General features: G+C 46.3%; 1 protein-coding gene across 1 annotated transcript in view; it reads right to left on the bottom strand.

The window, feature by feature from the left end:
• Positions 1–24,965, bottom strand: part of sos2 (son of sevenless homolog 2 (Drosophila)) — a 40,650-nt gene extending 15,685 nt beyond the window's left edge. The window contains exons 1-7 of the mRNA XM_034297514.1: positions 24,800–24,965; positions 23,979–24,222; positions 3,906–4,163; positions 3,457–3,621; positions 2,921–3,127; positions 1,357–1,500; positions 969–1,079 (exon numbers count right to left, since the gene is read on the bottom strand). Of these exons, the coding sequence (XP_034153405.1) occupies positions 969–1,079; positions 1,357–1,500; positions 2,921–3,127; positions 3,457–3,621; positions 3,906–4,163; positions 23,979–24,062 (969 nt within the window). The 5' untranslated portion in view covers positions 24,063–24,222; positions 24,800–24,965. The remainder of the gene's footprint in view (positions 1–968; positions 1,080–1,356; positions 1,501–2,920; positions 3,128–3,456; positions 3,622–3,905; positions 4,164–23,978; positions 24,223–24,799) is intronic.
• Positions 24,966–25,254: the final 289 nt, after the last annotated feature.

The following is a 25,254-nucleotide window of genomic DNA, read 5'->3' as shown; positions in this document are numbered from 1 at the left end:
AGGGCACTACACGGGTAATAGGGCGGGTGAATAGGGCACTACACGGGTAATAGGGCGGGTGAATAGGGCACTACATGGGAAGAGGGTGCATAAAAAGTGAATGGCATAATGAATAGGTTGCGATTTGGGCAGAAAGTGAGGGCTAGTCTGTAGTGTGGCAAGCTGGCTGCTTGGGCTATTTATAAAAAGCAATGTAATTTAGCCACAATGGCAGACACTGCAGAGTGGCTGAGTGCACCAGAGTCACATCCATCAGGGAGAGGGGAGAGGAGGGAGAGGAGGGAGAGGGGAGAGGAGGGAGAGGAGGCAAAAAGAGGAGAGAAAATGAGAGAAGACAGAAACGGAGAGTAAATAATTTCTATGACTGACTGGCTGGCTGGCTGATATGCTGGTTGACTGACTAGTAAGCACAGCAGTCTGGGAACCTCTACTCAGCCTTGAGTAACAAACAGGACCCAGCACAAGTATTACTTCAACCTTTGTGTGGATAAACTGGATAAACGCAACACAGGACATTTTATTTTCACCTGCAGTGTTAAATAATACATATAAACTGGCTGTCTCAATTATAAACTGGCTGTCTCAATAATAAACTGGCTGTCTCAATTACCTTAGATTAAAAAAAAACATGAAACAAGGGGTGTTAATGACCTACAGACATCTGTCCCGTTTTCTCACCAAAAGAAGCGTATAGATGGTTGGAAGAAGAATAAATTCACGAAAGTCTGACAACAACAAAATCACAAGAACTTAATATCGTCACTGTAAAAAAAAAAAAAAACACACAGGAAGTGGAAAAAGTCAAGACACGCCCTTTCACTGTTAAATGGGAATTTAACCAAACCTATGACGTATGTAAGGACAACAACCAGGCTGTTGAAGCGCTAGTCATGCACGGTGCCAAAACACATCTCCCTTTCAGCAAACATACCCACTGTGCCTGTGCCAGCGGGGCAGGTCCAACATACCTGGAAGTACAGTGCCACGGTGTGTCGGGCCATGAGGCTGCTGAAGTGCTCGTGGAACTGCCTGGACAGAATGTCCTGACTGAGGGTTTCGTAGGGATCAAATGCCTGCTCCTAGGGACAGGGGTAAATGTTGGCATTGATCCTTGGACGTGTCAATATAAAACGGAGGCATTTAACATATTCAGTGTGCAATGTCGGTGGTTGAGGCTATGAAACCCATTTCACAGATACGAAGTCCAAACCTGGCTATCACAAAGTTTCACTATCAGGGTGAAAACATTCATTATCTGCCTGATCTTGATTTGAGTGTGTGTGTGTGTGTGTGTGTGCACGTGTGTAGTTGTGCGTGTGTGTGCAAGTGTGTTGTTATGTGTGTGTGTGTGCGTACCTCCGCCAGGTCTTCAAAGCAGCTGCCCACCAGAGGATGAGGGCTCCCGTCAGCTGTCATCTCCACTGCATCCTCAATCAGCCCGAGAAGCTTCACGGTCAGCTCATGGATGTCCAAGATGTTGCTGAAGATCACCTCCACATCCTGAGGCGGGGAAGACAGGGTGGCTTACACATTCCACGCATTTAGACATTTAGCAGATTTGACATACTGTATGGCCATCATTTAGCTGATTTAACATACTGTATTTCCATCATTTAGCTGATTTGACATACTGTATTTCCATCATTTAGCTGATTTGACATACTGTATTTCCATCATTTAGCTGATTTGACATACTGTATTTCCATCATTTAGCTGATTTGACATACTGTATTTCCATCATTTAGCTGATTTGACATACTGTATTTCCATCATTTAGCTGATTTGACATGTTTTCGTCTGCAGATGCATGTATCGGTCTTCAGGGATAGCTAAACATGGAAACAATCCACTTCTCTAATCACCCTGGTTCCTGATAGGTTTGCCAGGCCATGCCAGTGAGGAGAGTTTACATTTGGTAAAACAGCACAGACCAGGAAACAGGCTATTTTCGGACCACTGTTAGATTTCAATAACCCTGTTACCATGTTTCTCCCATCACATACAAAACAAATAAGCCAGAATGTTTTGGAGTAATAATGCATCATCATTTGCCCATGCTAGGTACCCAAAAGACATTGTCCAGGATATTTTAGCTGTCAGTAGTACAGTTATTTTAGCAACAATAAAACAGAAGTTTTTTTCAGCTGGGCTTTTAAATACGAGTTGTACATTCCACTTGCATTTTTGAGGTGTGCTGGCGACAGAACGCTACGGGCGGCATCACTTGGGTGTGGAGGACAGTCCCGCGTCACAACTAGCACCCTGTTCCCCTTCAAAGTGCCCTCTGTTGGACACTACCCTATATGGGCCGAAGTCTAAAAGGAGTGCACTAGTGAGCGAACAGGGTGCTAGTTGTGACGCGGGTGCTAGTAGTTTCTGTCGCCAGCAAACCTCAAAAATGCAAGTGGACCATTAAATAACGCTGAACTCCAGTCAACTTCCCCTTAGCCGGTGAAAATGACAACCAACCCCACAGGGTACGAGCCAAGTCGATTTTAGGCTCAGCGCTTAAGGTGATTTGAGGTTGTGGCAAGTAGCAGGCATCAGGAACGTTATATTAACTCCCAGAAAAGGAACTGCTCTGGCTAAAAGCGCATCAAGCCTCTGTTCAACGCAGGGGTAGATTACTAAGCATTATTAAGTCAGCAAAATGTAAGCTGTTCATAAGGTGTTTATGAACATGCCTCTCATGTTAACATTTGTTTTTTTTAAGGTGTTCATAAGGTGTTTATGAACATGCCTCTCCTCTCACATTAGTTTTTATTTAGGGTGTTCATAAGGTGTTTATGAACATGCCTCTCATGTTAACATTCGTTTTTTTTAAGGTGTTCATAAGGTGTTTATGAACATGCCTCTCCTCTCACATTAGTTTTTATTTAGGGTGTTCATAAGGTGTTTATGAACATGCCTCTGCTCTTACCTGTGACGTGAAGATATTGTTGTTGTACAAGAAGTGATGTCGAAACACCTTGAGTATGAGGTCGAGTTCCCGAAGGTACTGACGCTCCTCTGCTATTTCGAGGCGCACCAGGTCATCGTAGGTCAGCTCCCCTGAAGACGAAGGCTCCTCCGTACACTGAGACACCAGACCAATGTCCTCGTCCTGGTCAAACATGTCCATCAGGACCTAACAAACACACACACACACCGGAAGCTGACAGTCAAGAGGGTCGCCCAACATCCATTCCACTGCCAGCAAACATCCAAAGAGTCCCTGTCATTTTGACCCATGCCCATTGAAACGTCTGTGCACAGCCCTGGTTACAGAGAGCCATGTTCAGCTGGTAAATGTCAACCAGCCAACGGGACAATCTACCTGAATGCAACGTTAATAAAGAAACTGTGACACCGCGTCAATATTTACACCCCCCCCCCCCTACTCCTGATGGTGGCCTGCCCAAAATGTTCTTTACACTGGAATACAGCGAGAAACCCGGAGCAGAGAGCGTTTCCCACCTTGTCCGCACACATGGACACCTTGATGTCCTGCTGGCTGATCTCGTAGTGTCTGATGTTGCCCACGTAGTTTCCGGCCAGCTTTAGGATGTCGGCCGATATGTACTCCAGCACGGCCACAATGTACAGAGACACATGGTAATCGATCTTATATCCCAGCACTTCCTGTTGGGAGGACATGCAGTAGAGATGACATCAGGTCAGGGGCCAAGGGTTAAAAGGTCAGACGGATTTCATAGACAGGGGAAGGGTGAGAGCTGTCGGTTCATTCGTAGCCTGGTCCCTGGTCCGTTTGTGCCGTCTTCCCAGTCGCGCACGCACACACGCCTCTCGGGTCATTGTCAAGCCACGCACATCGGGCACGGGGGGTGTAGCGACGGCAAGACAGCACAGAGCCGATGTGGGACCAGGCTAGCTCAGAACGAAAGGTTGCCTGGACCGGGGTCTACCTTGAGCAGGGGGTGTATCTTATCGACAGGGAGCAGTAGTGGATTCCTCCTCTTCCTCTTCTCAATGGCCGACTGGGCGTCAGCAATGGCCCATTTATCTATGGGGTGGGGGAAGGTCTTCTGGACGCGCTCCTCCACGTCCTGGACGGAGCGCGGCTGGGCCACACACAGCATGTTGAGCAGCTGAAGGATGAGCTCCTCGATGTGCTGGAGAGCGTCCTCCTTGGCTGACAGGTTGGGATGAACCTGCAACTGAACCTGGACAACAAAGGGACCACGAGACAACCATCAGAGACTGTGAAACACTACCTAAACAACAAAGGGACCATGGGAGAACAGTCTGTGACTAAGGGAACCTTAAATAGGAGTGCAAACACACCTCACTAGTTATTAAGTGTTACAAACAAATCCGACATCGTTCATGACAAGTGTTGTGAAACCCAGGCAAAGCTATCCAGCAAAAACAACAACCCAACAACACAGACGTTACAGCATGGTCATGAGACACTGAACTGCAGAATACTCCAGAGATTTACACAAGTATTTTCTGTTTTTCGCACAATGTTCAAAAGTGAAGGCTCATTGCTCATGGTCCTGGGCTATTACTGGCAGTCTGCCCTTACACAACAGTGGTCCTGGTGCGAAATGAGGAAAGAGGAGGAGAGGGGCGTGTCTGAGACCTGTCTGATGCATCTAGGGACGAAAGCAAACTCCTCCCTATGAGTCCGGTGGTCAGGAGGGGGGGTGGCCTGCCACTGGAATGCTGCCTATACAGATACTATTGTGGGACTGGCAGACTGCTAAAATCACTGAGATAGATGGAATGAGAGACACACGCACGCACAGAGAGAGAGAGAGAGAGAGAGAGAGAGAGACAGAGACACAGAGACACAGAGAGACAGAGAGACACGCGCAGAGAGAGAGAGAGAGAGAGAGAGAGAGACACGCGCAGAGAGAGAGACACGCGCAGAGAGAGAGAGAGACATGCGCAGAGAGAGACAGAGAGACACGCGCAGAGAGAGAGAGAGAGAGAGAGAGAGAGACACGCGCAGAGAGAGAGACACGCGCAGAGAGAGAGAGAGACATGCGCAGAGAGAGAGAGAGAGACATGCGCAGAGAGAGAGAGAGACATGCGCAGAGAGAGAGAGAGACATGCGCAGAGCGAGAGAGAGAGAGAGACATGCGCAGAGAGAGAGAGAGAGAGAGAGAGAGAGAGAGAGAGAGAGACACGCGCGCAGAGAGAGAGAGAGAGAGAGAGAGAGAGAGAGAGAGACACGCGCGCAGAGAGAGAGAGAGAGAGAGAGAGAGAGACACGTGCAGAGAGAGAGAGAGAGAGAGAGAGAGAGAGAGAGAGAGAGAGAGAGAGAGAGAGAGACACGCGCGCAGAGAGAGAAAGAGAGAGAGAGACACGCGCGCAGAGAGAGAGAGAGAGAGAGAGAGACACGTGCAGAGAGAGAGAGAGAGAGAGAGAGAGAGAGAGAGAGACACGTGCAGAGAGAGAGAGAGAGAGAGAGACACGTGCAGAGAGAGAGAGAGAGAGAGAGAGAGAGAGAGAGACACGCGCGCAGAGAGAGAGAGAGAGAGACACGCGCGCAGAGAGAGAGAGAGACACGCGCGCAGAGAGAGAGAGAGAGAGACACGCGCGCAGAGAGAGAGAGAGAGAGAGACACGCGCGCAGAGAGAGAGAGAGAGACACGCGCGCGCAGAGAGAGAGAGAGAGACACGCGCGCAGAGAGAGAGAGCGAGACACGCGCGCAGAGAGAGAGAGCGAGACACGCGCGCAGAGAGAGAGAGCGAGAGACACACACGCGCAGAGAGAGAGAGAGAGAGAGACACACGCGCGCAGAGAGAGAGAGAGAGAGAGACACACACGCGCGCAGAGAGAGAGAGAGAGAGAGAGAGACACACGCGCGCAGAGAGAGAGAGAGAGAGAGAGACACACGCGCGCAGAGAGAGCGAGAGACACACGCGCGCAGAGAGAGAGCGAGAGACACACGCGCGCAGAGAGAGAGCGAGAGACACACGCGCGCAGAGAGAGAGACACACGCGCGCAGAGAGAGAGAGAGAGAGAGAGACACACGCGCGCAGAGAGAGAGAGAGAGAGAGACACACGCGCGCAGAGAGAGAGAGCGAGAGACACACGCGCGCAGAGAGAGAGAGCGAGAGACACACGCGCGCAGAGAGAGAGAGAGAGACACACGCGCGCAGAGAGAGAGAGAGAGAGAGACACGTGCAGAGAGAGAGAGAGAGAGAGAGAGAGACACGTGCAGAGAGAGAGAGAGAGAGAGAGAGAGAGAGAGAGAGACACGCGCGCAGAGAGAGAGAGAGAGAGACACGCGCGCAGAGAGAGAGAGAGAGAGAGAGACACGTGCAGAGAGAGAGAGAGAGAGAGAGAGAGAGAGAGAGACACGTGCAGAGAGAGAGAGAGAGAGAGAGACACGTGCAGAGAGAGAGAGAGAGAGAGAGAGAGAGAGAGAGAGAGAGACACGCGCGCAGAGAGAGAGAGAGAGAGAGACACGTGCAGAGAGAGAGAGAGAGAGAGAGAGAGAGAGAGAGAGACACGTGCAGAGAGAGAGAGAGAGAGAGAGAGAGAGAGAGAGAGAGAGAGAGAGAGAGAGACACGCGCGCAGAGAGAGAGAGAGAGAGAGACACGCGCGCAGAGAGAGAGAGAGACACGCGCGCAGAGAGAGAGAGAGAGAGAGACACGCGCGCAGAGAGAGAGAGAGAGAGAGACACGCGCGCAGAGAGAGAGAGAGAGAGACACGCGCGCGCAGAGAGAGAGAGAGAGACACGCGCGCAGAGAGAGAGAGCGAGACACGCGCGCAGAGAGAGAGAGCGAGACACGCGCGCAGAGAGAGAGAGCGAGAGACACACACGCGCAGAGAGAGAGAGAGAGAGAGAGACACACGCGCGCAGAGAGAGAGAGAGAGAGAGAGACACACGCGCGCAGAGAGAGAGAGAGAGAGAGACACGCGCGCAGAGAGAGAGAGAGAGAGAGAGACACACGCGCGCAGAGAGAGAGAGAGAGAGAGAGACACACGCGCGCAGAGAGAGCGAGAGACACACGCGCGCAGAGAGAGAGAGCGAGAGACACACGCGCGCAGAGAGAGAGCGAGAGACACACGCGCGCAGAGAGAGAGACACACGCGCGCAGAGAGAGAGAGAGAGAGAGAGACACACGCGCGCAGAGAGAGAGAGAGAGAGAGACACACGCGCGCAGAGAGAGAGAGCGAGAGACACACGCGCGCAGAGAGAGAGCGAGAGACACACGCGCGCAGAGAGAGAGAGAGAGACACACGCGCGCAGAGAGAGAGAGAGAGAGAGACACGTGCAGAGAGAGAGAGAGAGAGAGAGAGAGACACGTGCAGAGAGAGAGAGAGAGAGAGAGAGAGAGAGAGAGAGAGACACGCGCGCAGAGAGAGAGAGAGAGAGACACGCGCGCAGAGAGAGAGAGAGAGACACGCGCGCAGAGAGAGAGAGAGAGAGAGACACACGCGCGCGCAGAGAGAGAGAGAGAGACACGCGCGCGCAGAGAGAGAGAGAGAGAGACACGCGCGCGCAGAGAGAGAGAGAGAGACACGCGCGCAGAGAGAGAGAGCGAGACACGCGCGCAGAGAGAGAGAGCGAGAGACACACGCGCGCAGAGAGAGAGAGCGAGAGACACACGCGCGCAGAGAGAGAGAGAGAGACACACGCGCGCGCAGAGAGAGAGAGAGAGAGAGAGAGACACACGCGCGCAGAGAGAGAGAGAGAGAGAGAGAGAGACACACGCGCGCAGAGAGAGAGAGAGAGAGACACACACGCGCGCAGAGAGAGCGCGAGAGACACACGCGCGCAGAGAGAGAGAGAGAGAGAGAGACACACGCGCGCGCAGAGAGAGAGAGAGAGAGACACACGCGCGCAGAGAGAGAGAGAGAGAGAGAGAGACACGCGCGCAGAGAGAGAGAGAGAGAGAGAGAGACACACGCGCGCAGAGAGAGAGAGAGAGAGAGAGACACACGCGCGCAGAGAGAGAGAGCGAGAGACACACGCGCGCAGAGAGAGAGCGAGAGAGACACACGCGCGCAGAGAGAGAGAGAGAGAGACACACGCGCGCAGAGAGAGAGCGAGAGAGACACACGCGCGCAGAGAGAGAGAGAGAGAGAGAGACACACGCGCGCAGAGAGAGAGAGAGAGAGAGACACACGCGCGCAGAGAGAGAGAGAGAGAGAGAGACACACGCGCGCAGAAAGAGAGAGAGAGAGAGAGAGAGACACACGCGCGCAGAGAGAGAGAGAGAGAGAGAGAGAGAGACACACGCGCGCAGAGAGAGAGAGAGAGAGAGAGAGAGACACACGCGCGCAGAGAGAGAGAGAGAGAGAGAGAGAGACACACGCGCGCAGAGAGAGAGAGAGAGACACACGCGCGCAGAGAGAGAGACACGCGCGCAGAGAGAGAGACACGCGCGCAGAGAGAGAGACACGCGCGCAGAGAGAGAGACACGCGCGCAGAGAGAGAGACACGCGCGCAGAGAGAGAGAGAGAGAGAGAGAGAGACACACGCGCGCAGAGAGAGAGAGAGAGAGAGAGAGACACACGCGCGCAGAGAGAGAGAGAGAGAGACACACGCGCGCAGAGAGAGCGCGAGAGACACACGCGCGCAGAGAGAGAGAGAGAGAGACACACGCGCGCAGAGAGAGAGAGAGAGAGAGAGACACACGCGCGCAGAGAGAGAGAGAGAGAGAGAGACACACGCGCGCAGAGAGAGAGAGAGAGAGAGAGACACACGCGCGCGCAGAGAGAGAGAGAGAGAGACACACGCGCGCAGAGAGAGAGAGAGAGAGAGAGACACACGCGCGCAGAGAGAGAGAGCGAGAGACACACGCGCGCAGAGAGAGAGAGAGAGACACACGCGCGCAGAAAGAGAGAGAGAGAGAGAGAGAGACACACGCGCGCAGAGAGAGAGAGAGAGAGAGAGAGAGAGACACGCGCGCAGAGAGAGAGAGAGAGAGAGAGAGAGACACGCGCGCAGAGAGAGAGAGAGAGAGAGAGAGAGAGAGAGAGAGAGAGAGACACACGCGCAGAGAGAGAGAGAGAGAGAGAGAGAGAGAGAGAGAGAGAGAGAGAGAGAGAGAGAGAGAGAGAGAGACACACGCGCAGAGAGAGAGAGAGAGAGAGAGAGAGAGAGAGAGAGAGAGAGAGAGAGAGAGAGAGAGAGAGAGAGAGAGAGACACACGCGCAGAGAGAGAGAGAGAGAGAGACACACGCGCAGAGAGAGAGAGAGAGAGAGACACACGCGCAGAGAGAGAGAGAGAGAGAGAGACACACGCGCAGAGAGAGAGAGAGAGAGAGAGAGAGAGAGAGAGAGAGAGAGAGAGAGAGAGAGAGAGAGAGAGAGAGAGAGAGAGAGAGAGAGAGAGAGAGAGAGAGAGAGAGAGAGAGAGAGAGAGAGAGAGAGAGAGAGAGAGAGAGAGAGAGAGAGAGAGAGAGAGAGAGAGAGAGAGAGAGAGAGAGAGAGAGAGAGAGAGAGAGAGAGAGAGAGAGAGAGAGAGAGAGAGAGAGAGAGAGAGAGAGAGAGAGAGAGAGAGAGAGAGAGAGAGAGAGAGAGAGAGAGAGAGAGAGAGAGAGAGAGAGAGAGAGAGAGAGAGAGAGAGAGAGAGAGAGAGAGAGAGACACAGAGAGAAAGAGAAAAAAATAGAGAAACAAACACAAACACAGAGAGACACACACAGAACCTTTTACACTTGGACCTTTGTAAAAATATTCATGGTGTTCACAGAAATTCCTCTAACTTAGCAGATTCCCCATAGCAGTCCATATTGAGAAGATAGCCACTCAAACTTGGATTCACCTAACACAATGTGATCCAGAATACTATCATCAAAAGGCCTTTATATAGAAACACAACAACCCTGAGAGTTACCCTTTCAAACAGTTGGCCCAGAAGCATCAGCTAAACCCAAGCATTAGACCTTCAGACAAATTAACATCTCTAACCAAAATGTTTATACTAACTATTGGCAAAATGAAATCAAAAGTAAACAAAAACTTAAATGTAACCAAATTCTAAATAGAGATCAAGTTAGCACAACACCTTGTATACATCAAATAATATAAAAACAAAGTTACTAACAGTGTAGAGACTCAGTCACCATAGCCTGGCTATAGAGACAGGGCTCAGTCACCATAGCCTGGCTATAGAAACAGGGCTCAGTGATCATAGCCTGGCTATAGAAACAAGAATCAGTGATCATAGCCTGGCTATAGAGACAGGACTCATTGATCATAGCCTGGCTATAGAGACAGGACTCATTGATCATAGCCTGGCTATAGAGACAGGACAGCATAAAAAAAAAACATGGGTGGTCAGAGAAGAGAGATTTTGTAAACATTTTAAAGAAGTTGAAAATGAACAGCACTTCCTACTTCACTGGTCTAAGTATGAGTCAATTAGCGATATCTATTTCTTGAAATGTAATGAAGTTATTGGTAGTTTTCCGGAAAAATCTGCTGAGGAGAAAATGTGCATTCTCTTGGGTAAAAATATAGAAACAATAGACCTAGCAGATGAATATGTCCTGGCCTGTCATTACAATATAAATGTTTGTTGTTATTTATTTATGTTTCTTCTTCGTAAAATGTTCAGTATTATTTGGTACACTGTATTTATTTATTTGGATTGTTCTTTTATAGTTTCATTGTATTTATTAATATACAGTGCTACTGTCGCAACCTAAACACGTTTGCTTTGGCAACAGTGGCAATGATCTCGTTAACTGTTAATGTGAGAGAAAGATGAGCACCAGGCCATGCTGTTCTCTGGGTGTTGATGAGACTACGACCTAGCCCTGAATCCAGCCATTGAGATGGAATCTCAAAGGTTAGGTCAGTGTAACAAAGCTACCCCGATCCAACAACGGTTTGCGCTGCCCACAACATGGAAGAACCAAGCCATGGCCCCTGGGTTTAATGCCTTCTGATCCGGGTTAAAGTGATCGTGGCAGTGGACAAAACATTTATACAGTTATTGACCAAAGTGTGTATCACTTCATCTGTTAGTGAACTTCACCAGAAACCTTCTAATTCCTGCATATGTAATATACTGTTGCTCCTAGTAGAGTGACTACAGATCCAATGCAGAAGTAAAACATTCATCCATTTTGTTAGTTTTTTTTTTAAACTTCGAGCATTTCCTAAAAAAAAAGGAACGGAATCTTGATTTAACCTGGCATTTCAATTTTGAGTTCTCCTCCATGATAACCTGGACGTTTTCAAAAGACTTTCTGTGGGGACAAGTGTGATGGCAATTCCATCGATCAGAACTCTTTAATGAGGAAGTACAGAGACGAAATTCTCTTGGCACAATTAATCAGTGAGAATACATTGGTTAGAGAAATCTCCAAAACAACTGCTATTGGTGCACAACTTGACAGTCATCACCAACTAGGGGCGGCACGATAAATCGTTTCAGCATCGACATTGTGATGTACGCATCCGCAATAGTCACATCGCAGAACGTGCGATTTAGTAAGGTAAACATCTATCAGTCTACAATATTTAGTTATTTTCAAATGGAAAACCTGCATTATATCTGTCTGATATAACGTAATTTACTCTGATTTATGGGTTATTGGATACACAGTTAAAATAATAATGATCATAATTAAGCACAGAGTTCATTGTTGCACGTGGTTGACATGCAGGCTCTGCTTGCGCGTGACGAAATAATCTGAGGAACTGGCAAAAAAGGCCAAAATGGAGAATTTGGTTGCAAAAAGAAATGAATCTTCTATTATAAGGAAATACTTCTGCTACAGATAGGATGACGTTGACCAAAAACAGGTACTTTGTCGAGAGTGCCTTGCAATTGTTGCCACAACACAAAGCAACACGTCCAATTTGTTTGATCATTTAAGGTGGCACCACAAATCTTCGTATGACGAGTGCAAAGCATCTCAATGTCACCAAAAGCAAAAACACCATCCAAGAAATGTTCCAAACAGCAGAGAAAAATCACAGAATCAATAAAATTTCACGTCGCCAAAGACATGGTACCAATTAACACGGTTACCAAAGAGGTTTTGAAAACATGATCCATCTGCTTGACAAGCGGTATGTAATGCCATCACGCAACTATTTCTCAAGTTGCCATCCCAGAGTTGTACGAAGAATGCAAGGCACAAGTTGAAACAGAGCTGTCAAAAGTGGAATATTATGCCGCAACAACCGACTTAAAATCTGACCTGATAAATCTGACCTTACACTTTATTAATGAGGTCTTCCACCTGAAAAGTCGCTGTTTGCAAACTGCATTTTTCCCAGAGGATCATACAAGTGAGAACATCGCAATAGGGACGAGAGAAGCTTTGGCTGATTGGGGCCTAGATGATGACCAGATTGCAGTGCTTTGGCCACAGACTGCATCTTGCAGTTGGTAAGTTATGTAATTCTATTTTACTACTGTTGCTATATACTATTACTGTTACATATTATTACCTAGCAACCTGTTCTGAAATCTAAACATTTTCATAAATTTTTATTGTAAAGGATGGGTCTGAGGAAGAATGAAGGATACAGACTGTCAGGTTGTTAGCTCTTTCTGAAGACATCCTCAGTTTTTTCATATCGCAATATATACATCACAGAAAAACAAAATATAAATGGAAAGTATCAGACTGAATGGAAAATTAAAGCAGAAGCTGATGATTCCTCACAGTTAGTCTCAGAAGCACTTGTCCAGATCCCACATGTCACCATGTATCCTTATGAGTCATAAGGGAGAGACAGACAGACAAAAACAGAAAGAGAGACACCCAGAGAGAGAGAGAGAGAGAGAGAGCGAGAGAGAGACACCCAGAGAGAGAGAAACCACGGGACTTTCCCCTTCTCAGCCTGGCTCCATTCATGAAACAGGGACATACCATTAGCTAGTTTCATCAAAAAACAAGTGTCTCCTCTAATCAGGGAAGAGGGCGGTAGGGACACCATAAAGAAAAAAAGGTCAGAATGACACAAGCAGGCCTCTCTGACGGTGGAACCGTCTATGGCACGGTTTTGTGGCACCAAGCTAGGCACCACAGCAAAACAAAAAAAACATGAACGTTATCCAACAAAATTGCAAATGAGAGCTGCACATTTGGTTGAGCGAGGCAATGTCAAGGCCAGAGGTGGTCAGGATCCCCCTGGGGCCCTTATCACCCATGTGGACGAGGACGCTCCCATTACCGCAAATCGCATTGGACTTAAGTGACTGCTGAATGGCAGACCGGCCCATGATCGGTCCCTCCCACGCCGGCAGCAGATGAGACCTCATCACCCCCCGCCCCCCCCCCCCCCCACCCACCCACCCACCCACCCGCGTGGAACCGGACCCGTGAAGGCACCCTGAGACGGGAACACCCGCCCCTCCGGGGGGGACGACAGGCCAACTCCAGGACCGTGGGTCACTGTCCAACGTGGCGCCCTACTCTGTGTCACTGCGCGGCTCTGGTCAAAAGAAGTGCCCTTTTCGGGTGGCACGGGATGCCATTTGGGACGCTGGGTTGACCACGGGCGACAGGGTAACCCGAGCTGAACGCAGATCATGGTTCAGAGTCTCTGGTATTCTCACACAGCAGGAACGGGTCGGAGAGCAAGCGCAGTGAAAGAAGACAGAGGAGTTTTTCAGTGAATATGCGGGGGGGGGGGGGGGGGTCCTCAGCGAGCAGGAACAGAGACTACAGAAGTCAACCTGGAACACGGACAGATGGTGGGGAGGCTGCGCACCCCCCCCCCCCCCCCCCCCCAAAAAAACAAGTCACAAATCGCACCCTAATCCCTACAATGCTCCGACCGAAGGTAGTGTGCTGTAAAGGGAATAGGGAGCTGTTTGGGACGCATGCCGTGCTGCCAGCGGTGTAGTGTTCCATCTCCATTAAGCAGGGCTGGCTGGCCGTACAGGGAGTCCCAGCGCTCTGTAGCTCACTTACGCTTTTTACTCATCCCCTACCTCCCTCTTCATCTCTCCCTCTTTTTTCCTCTCTAGTTACTCTACCTCATTCCTGCCACTTTCAACCCCACACCCTTTCCCTCCACCACATACAGCCAATCTGTCCAGGGAGAGAGAATCGCAGCAGCAGACAGAGACATATATCGATGTTGGTATACAACTAGCAGACAGCAGAAGGCTTTCTCAAAAGATACATGACAAGCAGCCAGGAGTAGTTGTGTTGATAGTAGTGGTATAGTAGTGATGAGTAGTAGAGGTGATGGCAGTGTAGTAGTGTTGTAGTAGTGGTGATGGTAGTACTGTAGTAGTGGGGAGTAGTAGAGGTGATGGTAGTATAGTTGTGTTGTAGTAGAGGTGACGGTAGTACTGTAGTAGTGGGGAGTTGTAGAGGTGATGGTAGTATAGTTGTGTTGTAGTAGAGGTGACGGTAGTACTGTAGTAGTGGGGAGTTGTAGAGGTGATGGTAGTATAGTAGTGTAGGAGTAGAGGTGTTGGTGGTAGTGTAGTTGTAGAAGTGATGGTAGTGTAATAGTGTTGTAGTAGAGGAGACGGTAGTAGTGTAGGAGTGAGGAGTAGTAGAGGTGATGGTAGTGTTGTAGTAGAGGTCATGATAATAATGTAGGAGTGGGGAGTAGTAGAGGTGATGGTAGTGTAGTACTGGGGAGTAGTAGAGGTGATGGTAGTGTAGTAGTGTTGTAGTAGAGGTGACAGTATTAGTGTAGTACTGGGGAGTAGTAGAGGTGATGGTAGTGTAGTACTGGGGAGTAGTAGAGGTGATGGCAGTGTAGTAGTGTTGTAGTAGAAGTGAATGTAGCAGTGGAGTGTACAACTCCAGAAAAAACCACACAGTGTTTAAATTGTTTGTTGACACCAACAGTCGGTGGCTGTCAGTCGTCATTGACAGTGGATGGTGTCATAACATTCGCCAACTCCGGAAGAAATTAAGAGACCACTGAAACTTTTCCTTTCCTTTCCAAAAAAGCTGAAAAGGACAATTTTTCATGAGGAACAGAAGCGTTCAGTTTGCAGTGGTCTCTTCATTTGAACCCTTCTGTTCCTCAGATCTAACGTCTATCCAGTAGGCTCCGCGCTGGAAAAATGCTCGACCAATCCCCTTCACCGTGATATAACCACACAGAACGGCGACACCGACGTGGCCTCTGTGGTGTTGTGTGTTGGGTGCGTGCAGTCACTCTGCTCGATAAGAGGGAAGGACCCAGCAGGGAACTCCTCTAACCCTTAACACTACTAATGCCAGACTTGGCTTAGTGCCGTAATCAGCTTAACACTCCATTATTAGAGTGCATGTAAACCTCCTTAACGTTGTAAACTAGTGATTAAAACAGCACAGGAGTGTTGGCAGAGTCACAGATTCAACAGATATATAATGTAAACCAGGACGAAGTCACTTCAGGGCTCAGACTCACCCAAGCGGGTCATGTTATTTACTTGTCCAAGAGATCCTTGTCCGAAAAATAAATTACTAGTACTTTGATTAACCTACATGTCTTCTTCAGTAAGGAGCAAATCAAACTCTTTTAACCATTTTGGAACTCATTTTCAGTGGATATAAAAAGTCTACACACCCCTGTTAAAATGCCAGGTTGTTGTGATGTAAAACGAATGAGACAAAGATAAATCATGTCAGAACTTTTTCCACTTTCAATGTGACCTATAACGTGAACAATTCAATTGAAAAACCAACCAAAATCTTCAAGGGGGAAATATGAAAAATAAAAACCTTACAGGGGTGTGTAGACTTTCTTTCCACTGTACATACAATCTTCTCCTCCTAATCAGAGAAGGAATCATGTGATTTTAGGGACCCAACCACTTGACCTAAAGGGGTTGCTTAATACAACATTATTAAAGCCCCAGGCTAATAATTTGGTCTACCAGCCACGTTGGCTGGAAGCTAGATGAGACATCTGCTTTCTTACCAGACAAAAAATTACTGACACATGAATAAGCTGTGTAATATTTACCAAGAAATAAATCTATTCCCAGTAAGCAGTGATGTGACGTGGGGTATTGCGCATGTCCTTCAACTTTCGTGACTGAGTCTCTAAAATAACAGATGTGACAAAAAAAATGTCAGTCGTGACTTTAAGGGCAAGACGGTTGCCAAGGTAACGGAGTCATTCTGCTCGTCTCTGAGGGAGGACATACCTGCACCTCGCTAGCTTGGATCCGACCAGCCTTTGCAAGCAGTTTCGGCTAAAACTGAAAATACCACAAAGCTCGTAAAGAACTAATGTCAACTTGCAGCTGTATTAGTTTAGCCCATGCAATCTCTGTAATTGGTGCTAAATAAGGATTAATTGCACTTGTCTATTCGGACAAGTGCGGTCTACATTCTCCTTCTCAGACAATTATTTTTTACTTGTCCCAGACAATCGTTAATGTACTGCCCTGCAGCGAAAATGATTGCGTTCTATGTCTTCTAAAGAACACTGCAGAACCGCCACCTTGCCAACCTTTCCTCGTATGTATCTATAATATTCAAAAACTCTACCAATTGTTGCTAGTTTACACTTATGTATATTACTGCCATACTCGACATATCTAAATGTTCAATAACACTACGCAGACCGCCGCTAGTTGTTTGCAGTACTCTTTTCTTTAAAATTGCTGCTAGTGTTCAGTGTTATGTATATTGTGGCTTTATTTAATTATAATTTTTTTTTATTTAGGGTCTGCTATATTTTTGCTTATATATCTTAACTCTCACTACGTAGATGTTGTGTGCCATGTCACAAGAATTTCATTTTGCAGGATGACGCAGTTTGTTCGGTGCATTTGACAAATAAACCTTGAAACCCGAAACCTTGCTACTCTGCTTTTCCCCTGTTGTACCGCCAGACAATTAAGCAGTTTAGTGATCAGGTACAGTGTCAGCAAACCACTCACAAATCCACTGCTATGATTTACAGTTGCACATTGTTTCAAATATATTTTGGGTTAACATTAAGGATTGTGCTGCCGTTTAAACGTGTATGTGTGTGTGTGTGTGTGTGTGTGTGTGTGTGTGTGTGTGTGTGTGTGAGAGAGAGAGATGGGGGACCTGAGGGTATTATTAAAACCAGGATGAATGTGTCACTGAGAATGATTCACTGCATCATGACATCATCGGCCATTTCAATCAGACCGTCTGGGGAAATCACACACACACACACACACACACACACACACACACACACACACACTCTCATCGAACACAAACACTCTCAAATCTCATATACACTCCCAGCAGTCGGTATATCATTTTATAACAATGCTGTATTACATGACCTGGGACTGACCAACAAAGCCCCCACCCCCCCACCCCACGCAGATTGGGCAGGTGTACAGAAAGTGAGTGCAATTAATGAGTACATCGCATCCTGTCTGTCCCATCACAACACACACCAGACCTCACAGTGTGTGTGTGTGTGTGTGTGTGTGTGTGTGTGTGTGTGTGTGTGTGTGAGAGAGACGGAGTTAACTGCTAATACAGTCCATTCCATATTCAGTTAGGTGCTTTAGACCAATGGCCACAGGGTGCAGCCAGGGATCAAGTGTGTCTTGTCGTCCAGTCTATTCCTGCTCTGTCTCCCGGCTGCTTTATCCCAACTGATACATCAGAATGTGACATTAGCAAGCATATCGGAGGCTTTGGATACGTTAAAGTCTTCATGGATCTGAAGTATTCACTTTGTTGAATCAGATTGGTTGAATAAGGGCCAATGGCATGTCAGCGTCCTGCGTTCCACTGACCTCTTCACCCAACCAGAAGACCCCATAGATCTGTGGCTCGGACAACAATGAGGATGGGTTCCCCTAAAACGACTTCCTCTTCCTGTCCGAGCTAAGGGAGAGCCCATGAGGACAGCTGTTCAAGAGAGTGAGTCACAGTTTACAAAACCATAACAAACCTCTCCTACGTCAGTCTCTCTCTTCTCTTTGCGTGACAGACGTTTTTTCCCCTTGGGCCAGGCAGGTTGAAAAACGTGTTGAGACATCAAGGGAAACACTAAAACTTAAAGACAGCACCACCACCTGTTCGTCTGGCCAGGTTAAACGATCATCCGGACATAAAACGAAATACCCTTTTAATCATTTTGCAGAAACAATGAAAATTTAAGGTCAGAACAGGACCAAACTCTTGCCTGCTTCCGTTCATTTTCAGTTACTGTCGCCTAATGAAAAAACTAAAAACTTTAAAAAAACAAGACAACTTCCCCATGTTGACTTACAGCTATGGGGCAATCTTGTTGCAGATGTGTTGCTTAAACAGTGACTTTCAGTCTCCATGAGAAACGCAGGACCATGCTCAGTAACACCTGACCGTGATACAGTGATTTAAAAAGGTTAAACGGTTCAAAAAGTTCAACATTCATTTATCAAATGCACCAAATAATACAGCGTCATCCTGCACAATGAAATTCTTGTGGCACACGACATCTACGTAGTAAGAATTAAGAAATATATAAAGCAAAAATATGGCAATAATATACATAATGTAAACTAGCAGCAATTTTAAGAAGTAGGACGGGGAAAATGAACTATATGGGTAGAAGTATTAAATAATATAGATAATCTGTGATCAATGGTGGCACAGCTGACCGGGACAGGTTTGTGCTGCCCCTCAGTATTCATATCCTGACTCACAGTCATCAGTGGTGAAATGTGAGTGGTAGCACCAGAAATATGACAACGTTATCTATACAGACCTGCGACTGGTAGTCTGACAGGTTTGTAGTTGATAGTGTCTGGAAGGATAGAGGGGGAATGGCTTGACTAGCCAGAGGGATGGAGACTGGTTTCCACGACATCTTTAAAAATAATGGAATGGTAATTTAGACCGTTTGGGAGAACTGACCTGTGATGTACAAATCCTTGTGAGTTCTTATTTCTGTAGTTTATGGATTTCTATTTTTAAAACGGTCAGATCTTCCTAGATGCTAAAACATTTAAGCGTTTGCTATTAAAACGCACCTCCACAGTGATGGGGGCGGGTAAACGACATGCTATGCTAAGTTCATCTGAAGCTACGGGTTGCTGCAGTTCTGGAATTGCCTGCACAACAGTTTGGCTTCACTATGGATGCACAGATCTGTCGAAAGGTAACAGAACAGAGTGGGCTATTGGGGCGATGCAGTCAACCATCGTTGATGGGTACCACATCACATTGTAAAAAGAAAACATGATTCACTGTCTTTGAACTAGACTCGAGCCGCTGGAGTCTTTCGCAGCGTTAACGTGCACCTGAGTGGACTGGCAGGCCACTGATGCCTAAGGGGTTAGTCACATTTGGCTTCAACACACCTATTGAGGTGGTTGGGTTCAGAATTTCTTAAGAACAACCAATTAAAATGCCAACTGTTCTAAGGAACTGTTTCAGAATTTCAGCTAAGCCTTTCATAAGATATGGTAGGACACAATGTCCACACACAAGGTTTAATTGAAAAGCAAAACATTTCTTGTCGCTTCTTCACCAATGGAGTAAATTATATTTGTAATGGAGCAATACTCCGGTAGTATACAGGAATAAACATAGGCTATTTGTTTGGACATTTCATCAAACTAAAACATAACCACATTTAAAAATATAAAAAACAACTGTTTGTGTAGGCCTACAGTGTGACTGACATGGCCTCCCCTCGCTTCTAATATGTAGGAGATTCAATTAACTTGCTCACTGTACCTGTAGTGGGAGAGGCGTTACACTTCGCCTAACCTTAAACGGTTTCACTAGAGTCTGTGAAACAGTTATTGGGTATTTAAATATTGTCCATCACATAACAATAATCAAAGCTGATGTTTTTTCACTCCTTGAAACGTGGCCATCAACCAACACTTTTACAGCATTTTATTTCTCTTACCATGTTATTTCCCAGAATTGGATGATAAACCACCCAATACATTTACAGGCCTAGATACATTTCTGAAAGTGGTTGTTTGGGATAGAATAACGAGGGCATTTCAACATTTACGTACTAGAATTTTCCAAATAAGTTTAGATCTATAAGTCACAATCCCGGTCAAGGCACAAACCTTTTGGAAATCACTTCTTGCAATCCAAAAAGAGAAATGGGCATGCAATGTTGTAAAAACAGTTGTGATCTGTTGAACTGAATGTCCAACAATGTTATAAAAAAAAAAAGAAAAAAAGAGGGATTTAATAGGTTATATAATTAAATAGAAAGTGGAATTAGGAAATGTACTCTAGTTGCTTTTTACCATCTCTCTTACTAAAGGTCACAGGCTGTGAACATCCTATTGCTCCATTTTGCTGGTTAACAAAACTGCAGAGTCTATTTTACAATATTGCGTGGACTCACACTGCTTGCACATCAACAACATCTCCTTAAACATGTAAATTGTTTGATGATCAAGAGGAATATCAAAACTCTTGTTAAGGCATAAAGTAAGCATAAACTACAAACTCAAAGGGTATTTATGCTTTGGGATGGTGACAAGCGACCAGTGTATGATTTATTTTGTATGGCGTTTCTCCTGCCGATGGCTCCTTGCTCACACCCCATCCCGCTATAACGATAATCACGATGGTGCCATCTTCATCCACAACATAATACGCAACCAGAAGAGGCATACTTGTCTCAAACAAGCCGACCGTTGCATCGCCAATCTACAGTATACTCCACAAATACACAGCCAACTCCCCGCTAGGATGCTGTCGTTGCATCACAGGAGCTAAACATGCAAGACAGGAAGACGTGGTTTAACATAGGGCTTGTTGAAACCTTAAAGGGACGCTTGAAACGTTAAAAGGATGGTCAAAACTTTAAAGGGGGCGGCTGAAACGTTAAAGGGGGCAGCTGAAATGTTAAAGGGGGCGGTAAAAAAAATTAAAATAGACAACAACAGTTTTGTCACCGGGCCGAAGCCACATTCAGGAGCATTCCATCTAATGTGTAGAGACTGACTGCATGGCTTGACTGTAACTAGCGGGGCGACTGATGACCAGAACGAGATACCAATCAGATGTACGCACATGTAGACGGATCAGTCCTTCAGGCACAGACAAAAACCTGAAGGAAGGTTCGGTTCGGGGCGGGGATTTAAGGTGCAGATACTAAGTAACTTGACTGTGAGGAAATCCCTATCTGGATCATTTATGATGGGATCTGACCATTACCCTGTCCTTTAACCACAACAGGCCGTCCTTTGGACCTGGCCAATGGCAGTGTTACTGTCAAACGCCCCTGTCTGCGTCCAGTGACCTGGAGAGAGGGACTGTATCTTAAGTCTTCTTAAGATACAGTCTTATAGTGGACAAATGCCCCTGGCAGCAGATCAAACAGCCTGCCACGCAGGAATATTGCAGTGAGTTTAGTAGCTGTACTGTCTGTGTTATGACCAGCTCTGTGCCAGGAAAAGTATCCAAACCAAAACGAACAAGTTTCATTCAAGCAGGGTGTCTGTACAGGTCACAAATTCCAACAAAGAAAGAGAAAGAGAAACCAGCTGCTTAACCTAGTTCCAGAATAAGAGGGGAAGAAAAAAAAACAAATAATATGAAAGTGAGAGTGATGTATCAACCACAAAGACAGACAGCAAATGGCCTTCTGGCTTAAGAGGATTTCCACCACGAAAACATCAGTTAAGTTTGTGAAAATCCAAGAGAAAAGCCAATCTCAATAGCCAGAAAGCTACAGCACTGCCAACTGCTTCACAACATGATAAAACTGGACTGAGGTGTTTTTTAAAGAAGCCGGCAACTCTGAACTGTTTTGGAAACAAGGAACACATCTTCAAATTATTGAAAAAAAAAAGGTTGAATTACTACAGACTTTTATAGACTTAGTGTATTCACACAACATATACATAAAAAACAGACATATACTGTACATATACACTCACCTAAAGGATTATTAGGAACATCATACTAATACTGTGTTTGACCCCCTTTTGCCTTCAGAACTGCCTTAATTCTATGTGGCATTGATTCAACAAGGTGCTGAAAGCATTCTTTAGAAATGTTGGCCCATATTGATAGGATAGCATCTTGCAGTTGATGGAGATTTGTGGGATGCACATTCAGGGCACGAAGCTCCCGTTCAACCACATCCCAAAGATACTCTATTGGGTTGAGATCTGCTGACTGTGGGGGCCATTTCAGTACAGTGAACTCATTGTCATGTTCAAGAAACCAATTTGAAATGATTCGAGCTTTGTGACATGGTGCATTATTCTGCTGGAAGTAGCCATCAGAGGATGGGTACATGGTGGTCATAAAGGGATGGACATGGTCAGAAACAATGCTCAGGTAGGCTGTGGCATTTAAACGATGCCCAATTGGCACTAAGGGGCCTAAAGTGTGCCAAGAAAACATCCCCCACACCATTACACCACCACCATTGCACAGCGGTAACAAGGCATGATGGATCCATGTTTTCATTCTGTTTACACCAAATTCTGACTCGACCATCTGAATGTCTCAACAGAAATTGAGACTCATCAGACCAGGCAACATTCTTCCAGTCTTCAACTGTACAATTTTGGTGAGCTTGTGGTACCCGGTGGGGTCTTCTGCTGTTGTAGCCCATCCGCCTCAAGGTTGTGCGTGTTGTGGCTTCACAAATGCTTTGCTGCATACCTCGGTTGTAACGAGTGGTTATTTCAGTCAAAGTTGCTCTTCTATCAGCTTGAATCAGTCGGCCCATTCTCCTCTGACCTCTAGCATCAACAAGGCATTTTCACCCACAGGACTGCCGCATACTGGATGTTTTTCCCTTTTCACACCATTCTTTGTAAACCCTAGAAATGGTTGTGCGTGAAAATCCCAGTAACTGAGCGGATTGTGAAATACTCAGACCGACCCGTCTGGCACCAACAACCATGCCACGCTCAAAATTGCTTAAATCACCTTTCTTTCCCTTTCGGACATTCAGTTTGGAGTTCAGGAGATTTTCTTGACCAGGACCACACCCCTAAATGCATTGAAGCAACTGCCATGTGATTGGTTGATTAGATAACTGTATTAATGAGCAATTGAACAGGTGTTCCTAATAATCCTTTAGGTGAGTGTATACATACATACATAAAGACAAGGCAGCCTTCCTTGTCTAAACTCCTTGTGGTCGGTCTGTCACCTGGGACTTCAAGCATGGTTGTTGGCCTAGAACTGTATTCTCATCTAAGGGGTGTATTGGCAAATAGTTCCCAGTTGAGCTAGTAGTATGACAAGCAGTGGAACAGCCTGAAATTTTAAAATGAGAATGCCTTGAACTCTATTTCAAAAGCGTTGATCACATGTAAGACAAGCTGTAGTAATTGTTGTTCTAGACAAAACTGGGAGAATTAAAGAGTAAACTCTACTCTACAGCAACCACACACAAAACACACAAATAAAAATGTCTACCAAAATATATAAAATGTAATCAATGTTCTCCCATGCGGAGAAAAGAGGTTTGGGTGCATTAGAGCCAAGTCTCAAAAGGGCATCAGATTCCTTGAATTGAAACGGTCACTTCAGCCCCTGTCATCAATACATTGACAACACTTACGGAAATAATCCAAGAGGGAACCAAGAGGGAACCAGCGACTGATGAAACACTGACAAAACTTGCTACTAGTGCGGCTATATTTGCTTAGTAAATAAGAGTCAAATTAATGTTGTGAGGGTGTAGATAAATTATGCATTACTCATCTCCATTCGGCTCGGATCTCAATCGGTATGGTGAAAATCCGGTATCTCACCTTTACGTTTTACCCGTAAGATTAATGCCTGTATATCTATTGAGGAAGGGGATGAGTTCCTAAGCGAAAGACAATAACCTTGCTGATAGCAAAAACCTTCATTCTGGCAACAACATCTATCCATTTGACATCCTGAGCCAAGTGTCCCATCTTGTCAACCTGGCAACGTTAGTGCCGTGTAAATAACAGCATGCGCAACATGTCAACAAAAACTTACTACCTGCATGCCTGTTTCTTCATCCATCAACTCACCAGCCACATTTCATGTCGCCTTTTCAAAATCGCCTCCACCAAGTATATTTACACATACCTTGGACTGTACATGAATGGAGCTGCTATAAACAGCATAGGAGATAATAAAAACATGAAGCATCTTAAAAGTTAAATGTTACTCTACTGTACCTTTCGCAACGCTTGCACGAAGAGGCCTCGCCATTTGTGACTGTTCTCGTCACTTGAAAAGTCGTATATTTGCTGCGGCTGCATGTCTGCGGCGGCTCCTTGCGTTGCCGTGATCCGGGCCGGATTGTCAGCATCGGCCCCGGGTGGTCCTTGTGGGTGGGTCAGTCCAGGCACCGTGGAGAAGTGAGCTTGAGTTAACTAAGTTAATATTACTTACTAACTGGTCGAGCAAGGCTTGGTTACGCTGGCGATAAAAAAACGAATTTACCTGTTACTGTTAGGTAATTAAACATTAAACGCGTTAACTAATTAACCTAGTTAGCATTCTAGTTCGTCTAGTACCCTAGCTAATTAGCTAGGTAGCCCAGGCTCTCATTTCAAGCGTAGCTAACTAACGTTAGCAAGCTAGCTAATAAACAAATGGTTAGCTCACGTAAGCTAGACACGCTAACTCTGGCTAGATTATAGATAACTAGTCACCTACCAAAATATTATAAACCTGTTAGCCAGGACTATCAGTTACATGACATGACCAAAAGGATTGGTATACCAATATTGTAACTTTGTTAGCACTCAGAATTGATAGCTTTTAACAGTTAACTAGCTAACGTTAGCGACTGAGTGCACATCAGTATGCAAAGGCTGCCTCTAATATCATGGCCTGGTGCACTCCGAGTTATGTTGTGGCACAAGACTCTTCATTCAATTCTAAAGAATGGGGACTTTCTTTGCGGTTTACTTCAACAACCATCATCCTTTCCGGGTAGGTTAATCGCGAACTCCAAAAATAATTCCACTTGAATAGTCCGACGCATGTTTACCCAGTGTCCAGTGCACAAGACGCGTTTGTTGATGTGTTTTTATCGTTAGAGATGTTTGTCCCTGCTTCAACTCCCAACTCAACGTCCGTCCGTGCGTGCCTGCCTGCCTGCCTGAATCTCGGCCCTTCACTTGCTCACTTCGCGTCCTGCGTAGACACCCAGTGCGTCTGCGTAAGCAAAGGGAGGGATCGCCTGTTTTGTCCAGTGAAAGTGTGGGGACCACTTAAACGCCACTGAAATAAAACAAAACGATATTAATAAAACGTATTCGTGGCAAGTGTCGACATTTTTTGCACACAGTGAATTATAGCAAATACATACCCCGCTCAGGTGTTAGTTGAAACTAGATAACTTAAAAAAAAAAAATCCTACTTGATTATTTTTGGTTGATTACGGCACGCAATTAAATAGAACTAGTTATTAAGGGTTGGACAAAATAACGGAAACACCTGACT

The sequence above is a fragment of the Esox lucius genome, chromosome 15 (assembly GCF_011004845.1).
Source record: "Esox lucius isolate fEsoLuc1 chromosome 15, fEsoLuc1.pri, whole genome shotgun sequence".
Taxonomy (NCBI): domain Eukaryota; kingdom Metazoa; phylum Chordata; class Actinopteri; order Esociformes; family Esocidae; genus Esox; species Esox lucius.
Note: the sequence above shows the minus strand (reverse complement) of the source record. Positions and strands in the feature narration are given on the sequence as shown.